Source organism: Poecilia reticulata, chromosome 5, assembly GCF_904066995.2.
Source record: "Poecilia reticulata chromosome 5, P_reticulata-male-v2, whole genome shotgun sequence".
Classification (NCBI taxonomy): Eukaryota; Metazoa; Chordata; class Actinopteri; order Cyprinodontiformes; family Poeciliidae; genus Poecilia; species Poecilia reticulata.
Genome location: NC_088834.1, coordinates 6,994,772 through 7,009,698, shown reverse-complemented (window position 1 = coordinate 7,009,698; position 14,927 = coordinate 6,994,772). Strand labels below are relative to the sequence as shown.

General features: G+C 36.2%; 2 protein-coding genes across 4 annotated transcripts in view; one reads left to right on the top strand and one right to left on the bottom strand.

Moving 5' to 3' along the window:
- Positions 1 to 2,224, top strand: part of lactbl1b (lactamase, beta-like 1b) — a 29,871-nt gene extending 27,647 nt beyond the window's left edge. For 2 of the 3 annotated variants that reach the window (XM_081606921.1, XM_081606920.1), the window contains exon 7: positions 6 to 2,223. In XM_081606921.1, the coding sequence (XP_081463047.1) occupies positions 6 to 984 (979 nt within the window). In that variant the 3' untranslated portion in view covers positions 985 to 2,223. Of the gene's footprint in view, positions 1 to 5 lie in introns of all 3 variants that reach the window. The other variant, XM_081606919.1, reaches the window with a different exon arrangement.
- Positions 2,225 to 2,634: 410 nt separating this feature from the next.
- Positions 2,635 to 14,433, bottom strand: nmur3 (neuromedin U receptor 3). Its single transcript, XM_008409107.3, has 3 exons — positions 13,926 to 14,433; positions 11,915 to 12,836; positions 2,635 to 7,416 (listed from the first exon to the last, which is right to left on the bottom strand). The coding sequence occupies exons 2-3, from the start codon at positions 12,753 to 12,755 to the stop codon at positions 6,986 to 6,988; spliced, it is 1,272 nt and encodes a 423-aa protein (XP_008407329.1). The 5' UTR covers positions 12,756 to 12,836; positions 13,926 to 14,433; the 3' UTR covers positions 2,635 to 6,985.
- Positions 14,434 to 14,927: the final 494 nt, after the last annotated feature.

Genomic DNA, 14,927 nt, shown 5'->3' with positions numbered 1-14,927 from the left:
GCTAGGTGTCACTACAGTAACCTCGCATTCTCTCTACTCGCTCATGTGATGTCTGAAAGAGTGGTCGGAGTTGACTACCAACGATGGGTCACAGAAAACATCTTGGATCGATTAGGAATGGAAGACACCAGTTTTGAACTGACCCCTGGGTTACAGAGCCAGTTTGCTGTGGGAGTTTACTCAAATGGAAAGCCTGCTCCTCTCTATGATCTCGGCTGGTACCGGCCTTCAGGTCAGATGTTCTCCACCCCCGCAGACATGGCCAAACTCGCCATGGTGCTGCTGGGGGCCTACCATCGTAAGCTGCTGGAGCCAGATTCTCTGAAGATCATGTTGAACCCACTCTTTAGGTGTGATAAGGATTACTTTGCAAACCGTACTGGGACCCCTTGGGAGGTGAATGACCTCATGGGCTATGAGATGTTGAGGAAAGATGGTGATCTGGACGGCTACTCAGCCACGTTCTCCCTGGTTCCCAGGCTGAAGCTCGGCCTGGTAATCTTAATGGCGGGCAGCAGGCCTCAGAAGCAGGATGTGGTCACAAAGGCCTACAGCTACATTGTTCCAGCAATAGAGAAAGCCTTTAGGGAAGCCAAAAAGATTCTTGTTGCTTCCCCAAATCCAGAGCCTTACATTGGGTTTTTCACATACAGCAACATCACTTTCTATGAGATCAAAGTGGGACCTGATGGAGTTCTGATCATGCAGCAGTTTGGACCTCAGATCGAAGAGCTGATTCCAGAGAAGTACAGGACAATAAAGCTTAACTACTTAGTTGAGCGGGTTTTCAGAGTTGTGTTTGATAAAGAGTACCCTTGTGTTTTGAGAGTGGGCAAGGCTTCAGTCTCGTTGGAAGCCCAAGATGGCCAACTGTTTAACTTCTATGTCTTCAATAATCAAGGTTTGTCCCCTGGCTTTGATGCACCAGGGTTAAACACATACAATGTGGTGCGAATAGCCCGCAGGCCAACCTTCACCAGCTGAGGAGCAGCAAGTGTTTTTGTACCCCAAGGATGACGTGAAGAAAGGCATGCAACAGTGAAAGACTCACCTGAAATCAGAGGGGACGCCAGTAGTATTGTTTTGAAAAGAACTCTTGAATGAGAACAAATAAGAAAGACAAGTACTTGGCACAGATTTTTTTCTGTTGGGTGATGTACATGAATGTCATCCTCACGCAGGCCCTTTATCACACATCTGAGCTAAATATTCACTCTGTGACAATTCAGTGCGTTTGCTCGTCCTGCCTTCTTCTGTTAAAGTCTCTCTAGAGAAAACAGCAGAACGACACGTTTTGTGGTCAGTCATATAACAATTTTACATAGGTGCACTACTTCAAGCAGGATTATCAGTAAATAAGATATTTGGCTCATCCATTTTCAAACTGTCTTATTGTAACTGGTAAACATTTCCAAAGTTTTAAAGCAGCTTAAACAACGGCTAACAACAATGCAGTCTGATTTAACATACAGAACGTCAGAAAGTGCAAAGGCTTGCAAAGGCTGTAGCTTCCTGCTATCTTGCTGTAACTGCAACACATAGCAACTTAATTCAATAACTTTACACAAACAATAGAAAATAACAGTTTTTCATATGAATAGAAGAGGACAAAAATAGCTAAAATTGGATGTTAATCCATAGTTCCTATAAAGGCTGAGGTTGACACTGCAGCACAGCAAAGTGGCTGTTTAAAACCCCATCCAGTAAATGATCAGAAGGTCATTATTATTTGTGATGGATTCCATACGCTTTGTCATACAACAAATGATTTGGCCAGTCATTATTGTAGAGAGTGTTTTCAGTTTTCAGTAAGTGTTTTCCACTTTGTTGTTGCTGAGAATGCGCTTTTGTTTTCCTGTGATGCTGGTTTAGATTTGGGTCATAATATTATCATATTTAGTTTTATCAAACCTCACTATATATTATGTATTTTTTATATTCTCTTCTTGAAGATAAATATTGCCATAATGTCAGTTGATGCACAAGCAGCAGAAAAAAACATTGTGTGTAATGTGAAGTCAATAGTATTGTTAAAGAGGAATGAAATAAAATACTGTAAATAAAAAACAAAACAAGGTGTCAACATATTGTTCCTGCACAAGCCAGCATTAGTCATGCAGCACCATTAGCTTCTACAGAACATTAAACAAGTGCTAAAAATAATATGTAAGTTGTTGCTTTGAAGTTGTGGTGTTATTTTTGATACACTTTATGTAAGAAATATGCATAATCTCATTAGAAACATGTTTTTTAAAACATTGAATTTATGACTTTGCCTGTAAATGTGGTGGCTTTCTGGTGACCCAAGCCAAGACAATCAGCACTAGATCAAGTCAAGCAGATTTTAGCAAATCAATCAGTGTTACGTTGATGATGCAGCAAAACTGTAAGCAGCCAACGGTTTAAAGGGGATATTTAAGGATATTTTAAAAGATAGAAAAATATTATTTGAAGTAAAATGATATATATGGTCACTGTATAAGATTTCTAAATACCCAGAAATTGTTTTAGTTTAAAATTTAAAAGAACTCTATTTTTAGAAAATATTGCACTCAGCTTTCATTGACTGCAGAAATTGGATAGGGGGATGGACTGGTGGAGAGAAATTTTTGGAAGTAATTTTAAAGAAAAAAAACCAAAATGTAATTGCACATGATGAAAGTCCAGTGTTATAAATGAAATGTCTGTTTCTACTTAGACTACATATACTTCTTCCATACAGTCAGTCTTTTTTGTTATTTGCCGATCATGTGGCCAGTCACCTTTGTAGTAATCTATGTGGCTGCTTTGGATAATTTAGCTTTAATTTTGATGATTAGCATTTTTAAAAACAACAAAGTAATCAGGGAGCCAGAGTTCACAGGACAACAGGGCAATTAAAACTCAAAGTTATTAATGTTACATTTAAGAATCTTAGTCACTGAAAATGTTTTATGATTGTCATTTCTTTGCAGATCATTTTACATCTGAATTTGTTCACAACCCTAGAAAAGTCTTTTTCTTGGTAACCTGGATCAAAACCGATGTTGTGATTTTCTGAAACACATTCAGAATGTCTTGGCTGATGTACAGTGATGTGCTGTTTTGACACAGTGATGAACTAACATGCTAATTAGAGCACTGATTCCCTGCTATTGTTCTCACTTGTTATTTTGAACAAATTTGAGGTTTAAAGGAGGTTCACTCTTCCTTTAGAAAATAAATAGCCACATAGCACATTCAGAAAGCTGAATCATACCTATTATTGTCATATAACCATCTGTCAATAATTAAAGTAAAACGTATCTATTTAAAACGTCTTAGGCATAGGGTGGAGAATGTACAAAAGCTAAATCGAAGTAGACAGACATTTATTTGTGTAACTTTCAGAAAGAGGCATTGCACAATAGCCACAATCAGTGGCAAACAGCTTACCAGTCATTCAAATCACGTAGATGATTTCCTGCCAAGCAACAAGAGACAAAACAAGATTAAGGGAAGCACACAGTACAGCATTACATTCTTAGTTTATATTTTCTGCTGAAACACAAAGGATTTTTTTTCTGCTCTGCAACACGTTGATTTTCAAAATGAGAACAAAAATAATCAAGTTCAGCATGTTGTCAGTCCGATTACAATGGCTTTTTCCACTTTCCCTCTGGTTTTTTTTTTCTTCCTGAAGGCATACAGCGTTTAACAGAATGAAGAGAACAGGTAGAGAAATCAGGCACTGTTGCGCAATATAGCTGATGACAATCCAATAATCTTAAAAGTATACATTTAATTATCTTTTTTTTACATTTCAAACAACAATTTTGCTAAATGAAATGCACCTAATTTACTAAATATGGATATTGAGGTTAGTGTTTTTTAACTGACACACACAAGCTAGGTAGAAAACAGAAGTGGACAGTTTAGCTTTTGACTAATTGTGTATTTAAGTAATAATAATGTGTTGGAAGTAAGATCCAATTTTGACAAAAGATCCAGGCTGAAATTATTCTGCTCACTACTTTTTTATGCTTTTTGTCAGGAAAGCCTAATTTTCAGAAAACAAAGGGCCTGTTCCTATTACCACGTAATGCATCCATTTATCATTCTTTCTACTTTCTTAGCATAACCATGTTTCCACAGTAGCTTGGTGAGCAAACAAATGTACCTCTAATGCATGCTTGCCTAGTAGTATTTCAGTTACTGTCTTTTACTGTCACGTTCATAATTTCTTAATGAATTGCATTTACTTTTAGGTGGAATCTTGATTTAAACTTTATAAGCAATCAAGCAATAAGAAAACCATCTCCAGAGACATTTTCCTTTGTGTTAAGCTTCCCTGGCACATGTAGGCAATCAGTTTTTCCAAATGGTATGCCTGAAGAGCCATAAAAAGACAATGGAGAAAAAAAACACTTAAAACTAATGAAAACAAAAAGTAAGGTAAAAAGCACAATGCCAGTTACATAAGGGTACAGATATTTGAATCTTAAACGGATAGGTATAATCACGATTAGATGCCAGTAAAACAAAAGTATTGAAAGTACAAAACATTGTACTGTTTTTGAAAGCATGTAGGTGTCTTTCAAACAAACCTGAAACAAAATGAATGTTTGTGTAATACTAACTAAAGCAGGAAAGCACAGTCAGATCTGAATGATAATATCTTGTCTTCAACAGTATCATCTGAAAATGTCCTACAACAATCACTGAATGGACCATTTTCATGACAAAGAACATCTTTAAGATGAAACGTGTGAAATGATGTGTGGCTGCTTACTGGTAACAGAAAAAGGATGAAGTGAGGACTTTATAATCTCTATAAATAAATTCTGAAGAAGTAAAAAGGTCGAGAAGAAGTTACTCCATTGGAAGTACTTTGCCCAAGGATTTTGAAATAAAAGTAATGTTTGAATTAAAATACTCTAAAACCCAAACATAAGAAGAGGAACAGAACGCAGTTTATGTTGCAGCTACTACAAATAGTTTGATTGGTGGCATCCCTGAGGCAATCATTGTTGGTGAGCATATAATTTTTGAGTAATAAAAGTTCTTGATTTTTACTTTTCATGTACTTTTGGAATGTACTTTGCTATAGCTACATTTATTTCTATGACAATAATTGGCAAACATTTAAAAGTTCCAACACTACAGTGTCCTTATTTTACTTCTTTAACTTATGACTTATGAAGAAAAAAATATCAATGCAGAAATTTGATTTTGTAAGCCTATGCAGATCAATGTGGTAAATGCCAGAATTTGTATTTCAAATTACAGTTTTTGTTCCAAGTGGTCATTTGCCACTGTGGTGAATTACGGAAGCAACAATCCTCGCAACTGCCCTTTTAAATCCCCCCATAGGGTGCCAGTTTGTTAAGTTTTCAAGCCTTTGCTTTCAGACAGAATTTCTCCTGACATCTTCCTGGATAAATTATCAAAGAAACATTAACTTTATGAACTCAAGCTGGGGTTCATAAAGTCACTTTTTTGGGTGGAAATTGTGTTATCCAATTATGCTTATGCTTGAAAACTCTGGCAAATTTTCGCTGCATTCTTGGTAGCTTTGCTCTCACTTGATGTACCTCACACATTTCTTGGTGAGGCACAAGCCTGAAAACAACTGACAAGGAAAACTTGTACAAATGATAAAAAATGTCTTTTAATATACCAACAGAAAAGGATCAGTTCACATCATGATGTCATGCTAGCAAAAAATGTAATAAGATGAGAATGAGTTACACAGCGTTTATTATTACACCTAACCCTTAACTGCAACCTGCAAATCAAAAAAGGGAGGCATTTGCTCGAACCTTTTCTTACTAGTATGGCTGCTTTGTATTTAACTCTTTCCCTTTCATATTAAGCATTGTTAGTTGTGCTGATGTATTTTCATTATTCCAGATTACAATATGAGAGGAAGTGACAAGGCCAGCTGAATAAATTCACAGTTCAACGTGACCCCTTCTCTGAATTCATCAGCGCATCCACAGCTCCTATTCTCTATCTCTCCATCTAGTTCAGCCTCTGTCTGGCAAAGACAATAAGAGGGGCAGATGAAGCAGAATTAACCTCACAGCTCTGTTTAATCCCGCAATATCTCATTTATTTGAACAGTTTGTTTTCGCTGTCTAAGAAGCTTCAAGCCAGCTCTGTTTATGGCATCATTAACTGTCTACTGTTTCTTTAGAGTAGAAAGGTGGGTATTATACCACTTGTACACAATATCCTGCGTTCACTTTGTTCAGTGTGTTGCTCAAGGTCATAAGTGTTTGACCGTAAGAAGCTACCACAGATTGTTGTTGTCGTCGCTTCCTAGCACAGTCTTCTCTTGCACATGAGATGAATACTCGTGTGAATAGCTTGAGAGACTCAGGGATGAAGATTGTAGTGAAGCACAAGTGTATACATTTGTTTTCAAACAAGTCAATTTCATGACTGGACTTTTTCTATCTCTATCCCTCCAAAGTTCAAAATGCATATACATATTTTTAAATAGCTTCACAATAAGTGCCCAACAAGTGCACAAAAGAATGAATGTTCAAGATTCGAGTCAAAATCAAAACGTGTTTGGAAAAAGATTGACCAATTAGACAGACTGAGGTTGCACAACCCATGATTCTTACCACATAAAGGCTGCTCAGTACACAGCAGCTTATCAATACAATGTTAGCATTCATTTTCTTACCTTGGACTGTTACATTGTCGCTATCCAGATATGGAAACAAATCTTTCACGGTTTGTGTTGAGACAGGGTTTCATTGACATGAGCGTCACTAAGTTAATGTAACTTAATTTTATTTTAAATCCAGTGTCTTTCCACCAGTTTCACAATCATTACTTAAAGCGTATTTTTAAATAATGGTTAAAGACTGTGTTTACTGTATCATGAGGACAGTTTGATAATTAGCAAACTGGCATCTCAGTCTGTTTGTAAGAAAGAAAATAAATCCATTTCCCCAAATGTTCACCGATACGTTTACAATGTTTGTGCTGATTTCCAGATTTCAAACAAATCTCAGAAAACAGAGGTCTTGCAGTTAGTTTCTTTAACCACACATGGGAGGACAGCAGTTTTCATAGTCAAAGTCACACTAGGAGATAGCAAAGGGATGGTAGAATTTGAGTCCTTAATCTCATACTGAGTTCTCGAACATGACACGGAGGTGTCCAGTAAAATCCTCGGGAACGGTGGGGAGTCTCTTACAGAGCCGTTGTCCTCTGAACGGGAGCACACCAGTTCTCGGAAGCACTCTCTAAATCGCGTGGACAGCAGACTATAGATGATAGGGTTTACTGCAGAGCTTAGGTAGAAGAAGATGCCAGACAGGATGTGGACGTACTGATAAACATTGTGCATCACGTCGGTCCACTGGCTGACTGAGCTCCACAGAAGCCGCTCAATGTGGAAGGGAGCCCAGCAGACTCCAAATACAGCCACAACAATTGCTGCGGGATCAAGCCAGACAAAGAGAAAGGTTGTGGTTATCCTTAAAGAATGCACTGCATTTCAAGGCATTAGTATTTGTTTAAAGCGTTTGGCTTGTGGGACATGAGAAAAATGTTTATCTGAGTCTTTTTCAACATATTTAAATACAAGTCATTGGCAACCTGGAGACAAATGCACTTATATTAGAAATCTTGATAAAACAATGATTCATGGCAGAAAGAAATAATTATTATACATTAAAACTCCCACATGAACCAATCTTTTAGGTTGTCTAATGTGTAACCTGAAAGCTTTTGTAATAATAATAAGAATAATAATACACACAGCTCTGTCTAAAGTGATAAACTTGTTTCCTGTTGTCCTTAAAGAAAATGTGAAAAAAAAGAGCATTCAGAAACCCATTATCCCTAAATTACAGCTCTTGCTGAGTGAATATTTGAGCCACCACCTACCAAACATAAAAGAACAATTTGTCTATTCAAGAACCGTTTTACTGAAAAGTAAAAGGCTGTTACTTATCAAATGGGGAAGGTTTTATTGCATGTGTTTCAAAACGATGAAAAAGGGGATAATGTTTTCCCTTTAGCTTTACAGCAATTTAGCTTGAGGCAGAAAGCAAAAATACACACATGCAAAATGTTCTTAACACCTACATGATTTGACAATCTATTTACTGCCAGTTCTGAATATTTCTCTTTCACAGTGCTTAGGTCTTGTCGTTCTTGATGCTCCCTTACATTCCTCACCTTGTTCCCTATATGTTAATCTCTTACAGGTCTCTCTCTCTAAAAGAGGCTTAGCAGATACAAAACAAATGTAGCTATTTATTGTGTGGATATGCAATCGGAATAACTTGTCGTAGGTGGCATTTAAATATACAGTTGAATGTCGACAGTATCCCCATTTTTTCTCATTATCTGACATTAAATTAGATTAATATCAAAACAATTTCTATTCACTTAATGCCAGAGCAATATGAAATATATAAATCTCCTATCCTTTTATTTATATTCAAATGTTTCAGCATCTGAATATAAATAAGGTAACAATGCCTTTTAGCAATTTTAGAAAGCCCAAAAGATGATTAAACATTCTAAGCTTATGATATGGTTCGTAAAATTTTATGGAAAAACGATAAACCTGAGATTTATTTTTTTAAAGTCAAAACACCTCAAGCACTCCGTCTCAGATGGAAATAAAAAAAATAAAAAATCATGCAAGATGTCATGAATTAGATTGTGGGTCACGACAAGTCTAGTCCAACAGTTTCCAAATGTCTAAATGTGCCACATTGGCCCCCAGAGATAAACGTCTTTTGGTGTAAAAACATCAGGACAAAAGCAAAAGACCTTGTGAAGATGCTAGCTGAGGCTACTAAGAAAGTATTATTATCCATAGTGAAACAAACTGCAACATTCTGGAATGAAATTTGCAGTTTGTAACAAAAAAACTTAAGATAATCAAAGCCTGTTTTGGTGTTGTTATCATATTTGTCGTCATATTTGCTCCATAATTTTTGGGCGTAGCTGAAACGGTGTGTGCCAGGAAGCCAGTTTACAAACTTGACTGAGTACATGTTCCCAAATAAATGTTTTGTTGTTCTAAACTTTTTAGTATTGAATTTCGTAACTGAAATAAAATATATATCTATTAGAAAGACTAAAAAATATACTGCTCAAAAAAATAAAAGGAACACTCAAATAACACATCCTAGATCTGAATGAATGAAATATTCTCATTGAATACTTTGTTCTGTACAAAGTTGAATGTGCTGACAGCAGGTGAAATTGATTGTCAATCAGTGTTGCTTCCTAAGTGGACAGTTTGATTCCACAGAAGTTTGATTTACTTGGAGTTATATTGTGTTGTTTAAGTGTTCTCTTTATTTTTTTGAGCAGTGTATTTCAGCAGAAATGTATTTGATATTATTACAATCAACTGTATTAGCAACTTTAAGTTGCTAATAAAAATCCTTCATCCACAAGAAGGATGTGGATGAAGGATGTTTATTCAGGTATTATCTTTACCTGAATAAAGATAATAAAGTCCCTTTCATCTTCCTTTGATTGTCAGAACACACACATGCAAAACATTTAGTGTTGTTTCTGGGCCTGTGTATATCGCTGTTTTTGCTGAAAACCCATAAAGATCTATCTGTTTCAACATTTATGGAATAATGTTATATGATTCATGCATAAAGACAAAGATTACAGATATAGTCATAGCTTTTATTATTTTCTTTATGTAAGTCACTGTTTTTGGCCAACATACTACTTGGATAGTAATCAGAAAACAGGATATATTGATTTGAAATATAAACTTCTCCATAAAAACCACAGCAGGTGGTGACATTTCTTCTCCATTGGAATGAAATCCATGTACGACTTGCAACCATTTCGCATTAGGAAGTGACTGAATTATTATTACCGGTAGGAGTTTTCATCACCTTGGCAACCAAACAGAGGATAATTGTGTTGCTTTCGGCGATGCTTCTACCATGACCTGCACGGTTATGTGTTTGTGATCATTTCTGCCATTTTTCCCAGTCATTATTTGCACTTAAACATAAATTTAAATGATTGGAAATAAGTGAAATAAGTTTAAGAGAGGAGACTAACTGATCACTGCAGACCTGGAGGTTGTTTGATCATTTTACAAATGAAAGATCCCATTAGATGTTTGTAATGGGATGAAAATTTTGAATGCTGTGATTTATCTGTGTAAGAGTTTCTTCCAATGAGGTGATGGTTATACCCACTGTAGGCTGCACTGCCAACAGGGCAAGATGATGATCTTCAAACTGAAATCCAATTTTAGCTTGTAATGGATAGGAGCTTAAAGAAGATTCAATCTTTTAATACATTTATTATTTGTGTGTGTGGAGGATGTGTCTCTTCCTGCACATTTTATTTCTAATAAGCTAAGAAAAAACAACAGCAACTGTAGGTAAAGAGAGAATTACTATATTTGATGTTTTAGTGTAATAAATAAAGATAAAGTTTAGAAGGCAACCACATTGCTTTCAGATTTTCAAGAAATTGAAATTATATTTCTTAAAACACTTTCGTTTATTTCTCTGCACCCTAACTTTTTTATGGTTGTAGAATGAATGGAATATTTTTTGTGTATAATATAAATTCTCACTATTTTGTTTTTATTTGGTAACACTATTTTGTAAGATAGTTTTCTTAAAAGTTGTGATTCATAATTGTTTGTATGTCTGAATTCCCAAGATTGTGCTAAAACTTACAAAAATATACTTTAAACCAAGAAACAGAGCAATTTTTTTCTTAATGTTATAGTGATGTTGAAATACTTTTTATTTGTTTTTCACTAACTACAAAGCTCTAATCTGAAGGATCATAAATAAAAGATCTAACAAGTGTTTTGTAGCTTTTTTCTAGCATTAAACATTTATGACCAACATATGATAGAAAAAATGATATCAATTTTATAAATCTTTGTCTCCTTAGAGTTGTTTTTTTTCCTATCAGACATGATTCACAGTTTCATTTCTCTGGGAGGATAATCAATAAAGTAACACGTTTCTAGAAATACTTGACAAGTGTTTTTTTTTTGTTTTTTTTCTACAGGCCCTCGCTTGCTTATGAGAAAAACTTCGACAGGAGCACGGATACAGAGATGTGTTGTAAAACTCCCAATGATGTTCTACACATGTGCCTGAGATTATATTGGAATCTGTGGCTTGAGATAAAAGAACTTCTTGAGATAACAGGCATTCAGATTAAGTACTTCTTGAATTCGTGGCAGCTATTATTCACATTATGTTGAAAGACAAGATGACAAATAAAAATCAATTTAAAATGTTTCCAAAAAATTTAGAGAAGACATCAAATGATGTGAAATCGACTTTTATGTCACGAAAAACATGCCTGTTGCCTCCAACACTTCAGGCATGTTTGAGAAATCAAAGGGTTCTTTCATGCATGTTTGAGAAACAACATTCATGGAAAAAATCCATGTTTGAGAAATCATTTTATATCATGGCAGCCATTCAGTTGTGCAAAATGGCTGCCACCTTTGAGGTCCATCTCCTCCTTGGAGCTGCAGTTTCCAAGTTTCTCATCTTCAATCTCACAGAGCAGCCCCCTCCCACCTCAAATCCATCAGAATAGCCAGCAGCAGTTAGCAAAAACCTGGTGGAACTGCATATTACTTCTCAGTGCAATACTGGCAAAAACTATAGCAAACAGAATTCATAAAAGAGCAATGCTTTGATGACTTCCTGAAGACACAGTTTCAGAAAGAGCACAAGTGTTTAAAGAGACAGATGCCCAATTTCAAGGAGTTAAATTACGAAGTCAATTTTCTTTTAAGTCATATTTGATTTTATTTTTATACCAACTGAGGGTTACAGTTCATTGATTGTATTGTGTGCCTGTAAAACATACAATACCGCCCTTTACAGAATAATCTTCCACACCAGTTTAAGGACTGTAGGATCCAGAGCAACTGGTTTGTATAAATCATACTCACAGAGCATCTTGACGACCTGTCCTCTGCGCCCATTCTCCCCACTGATCCTTCTTCGGGTGTTGCTGCAGCCGTTCTTCCCCAGGTTCTTCCTGGCATACCGTTTTTCTCTACCCAGATGTATGCCCATCACAAGATAGAGTATGCTAATAATCATCATAGGAATGAAGTAGAAACACACAGTTGTGATTTGCATCACCAAGTTGTAGATCCAAATGGGCTTGACCACAGCACATATGGCTGACTCCTCCATTCTCTCAGGCAAGTAAAAGAGGCCATGAAGCGAAGTGTTAGGAACGGCACACACCATCGACACTCCCCACACAACGGTGATGACGCGTTTGGCATGCTGATTGGTTGAGAGGTATCGCGTTTTCAGTGGATGCACAACAGCGATGTACCTCTCCACGCTGAGTGCTGTGACATTGAGGATTGATGCGAAGCAGACTGTCTCGAAGAGGAAGGTCTTGAAGTAGCAGCCGCCCTCACCAAAGGGGAATGGGTAGTTCTCCCACAGGTCGTAAATCTCCAACGGCATCGCAAACATCAGCACGAGGAGGTCCGACACAGCCAGGCTCACGAGGTAAAAGTTTGTGGGGTTTCGCATCTTCTTGTGCTTTGCAATCACTGCACATGTGAGAAGATTTCCAGACAACCCGGTGAGGAAGATTAAAAGGTAAACTGTGGTCACAGGGAAAAAAAAGGGGGATCGCTTGGGACCGAGGACTTCAAAAAGATTGATTTCTGTAAACTGCTCAACAGTGTTGTTCCTTGAGCCATTGAATGGCATGCTGGTGTTGTAGAGTGGTGCAGATGAAGTGGAACCCTGCAATGAAAGCTCCATTTTAACAAGAAGGGCCGGATAAATAGTGGGAGGTGACAAAAATCCCTTCTCTTGCGTCTGGTTTAGTTCAACTACTGGGACCTGAGTTGAAAATAGAAAAAAAAAAAAAAAGATCAAACATTTTCTGATGATGAACAACCCTGAGACAATGTTCACTGTGTTCAAATATATACATATATTTCTACTTTCATGGTTATGTTTTCATGCCCTGTTTTTCTGTGAGGGAAAACCTTCATCATAAATCATCCTGGAAGAGGTAGTAATCCAACCAAACAATGTTTGCAGTGTTTAAATAATGCAATGATTAAAACAATTTGTGATCCAAAGATGACAAACAAAAAAATATTTACTGCAAGTGTTTAGGTATAGAAACTACGGATATTTTTTTCTGAATTTATAAAAGTATAGAGTTATTAACTTTTCCTACTAGTCTATACATTCATTATTTTTAAGATTATTTCTGATAATATTACCTGGTTGGCAACATAGGATCTGCTATGACTAAAACAAAACATTTGAGTCTATTTGCATAAACGCAATAATAAAGATTGTTGACACCATTAGAATAGCTCACATTTAAAATATACCTGCATTTCAAGTCTTGGTTGTGATTTTGTAATAATTGTATTATTGCAATTGCTGCAATAATTGCATTATTGTAATTTCTGCAATAATACAATGCATTTCATTCCCAATGTTAGACATTTTCTACTGATTAAGCATGTTGCAAAAGAAACAGCAGACAGTGAACTAGCAGACTTCTTCATGTGTTGGAAAATGTATCTTTTAATGGGGTTGAAATCATTCTCATCAACCGTTTGCGGCTCTAGATAATTGCTAATACATATGATACAATGATATACGCTAATGACTTCTTCTGAAAGGTTAATTATATTGCCTACAGAGAGCAGATCTAAAATTGTCTGATTCCATGTGATGGAGTAAGTACCATTTAAAAACCGATTCTAAAATAATTCTGTATTTATGTGTAAAATCTTGAATAAAGTGAAATAAGAGGGTATAATCTAAAGCATTTGAAATGGCTGGGTAATTAATGAGCATCAATAAATAATTTTAAAAAAACATGCCCACTTTTATCTAATCACGTAAAGGTTACGAGTGTTTATCTACAAGGCATAGAGAGCAGAACATGTTTAAATAAATCCTCACCTTGATGTTGATCTGCAGGTCGCTTTTTACTGTGAACACGTTGTGCGGTCATGCTTGTAAATGGAGCGACAGACGGAGCAAATAGATGCACCGTCCGTGCAGGACGGAAAAGTTGTTTCGAACGGTTCGGTTCCGTGCAGAAAGGAAAAGGCAGACGGAGGGTCCACACAGGGAGAGAACTGGATCTGCTCTGCAGCTGTGCTCCCCTTTAGAGAGAGAAATTACCTGGTGAAACAGAGGGTGAGCTGTGGAAGGAGCCGAGGAGAGAAAGTGATGAAGTCCAGAGTAAAAATATAATCACGGCACTGTAGTAAAAAGCAACAAAAATATCGATAATCCCCGCACATTCTGAACTCGAATACAGCGAAATGTTTTAATGACGTTTTAAATTTACATTTAAAAAAATATTAATGCCTGCTGAACAAACTTTTAATAAAAAAACTTGATAGGTATACTTTTAAGTGTAGAAACCCTAACCCTACGAGCGGGGCTCAGTAATTTTCGCCGCCGTGATGAGTGAAGAAAATTATAGCTTTCTCGTAATTATTAGACTGCTAAGTTCTAATTATAGCATGCTATCTCATAATTATGAGAAAAGGTCTCATAATTATGAAACATAACTAAGTTGTAATTGCGTAATACTGTGTGATAATGAAGAAACTTAAATAAATAAATAAATAAATAAATAAATAAATAAATAAATAAATAAATACTGGGATGAATATAATAATCCAACAATGTATGACAGATGTATGCAACACCAAATAAAATAGCAATAATAATATTAAGATTTTTAAAAATGTTGTGTTTTCCTTTATTCTTTTTGTAGCCTGTCCCTCAATACAAAGACAAAAAAGTTATTGCAGCCCCTTTTCATTGCATTTCATCAACATCACATGAACTTGGCTGTCAGCTGCTACTTTATATGTCTACTTGAGCTAACTTACTGAATACTTAAAATCACTCCACAGAGGAGAGTTCAGGTAGGAGATAGAAATGAGC

Excerpts from the sequence above, each read along its gene's own strand:
- nmur3 (XM_008409107.3), bottom strand. The coding sequence starts at position 12,755 with ATGGAGCTTTCATTGCAGGGTTCCACTTCATCTGCACCACTCTACAAC. Across the intron at positions 7,417-11,914 it reads ACAGGTCGTCAAGATGCTCT|CAATTGTTGTGGCTGTATTT; the intron begins GTGAGTATGATT and ends TTGATCCCGCAG.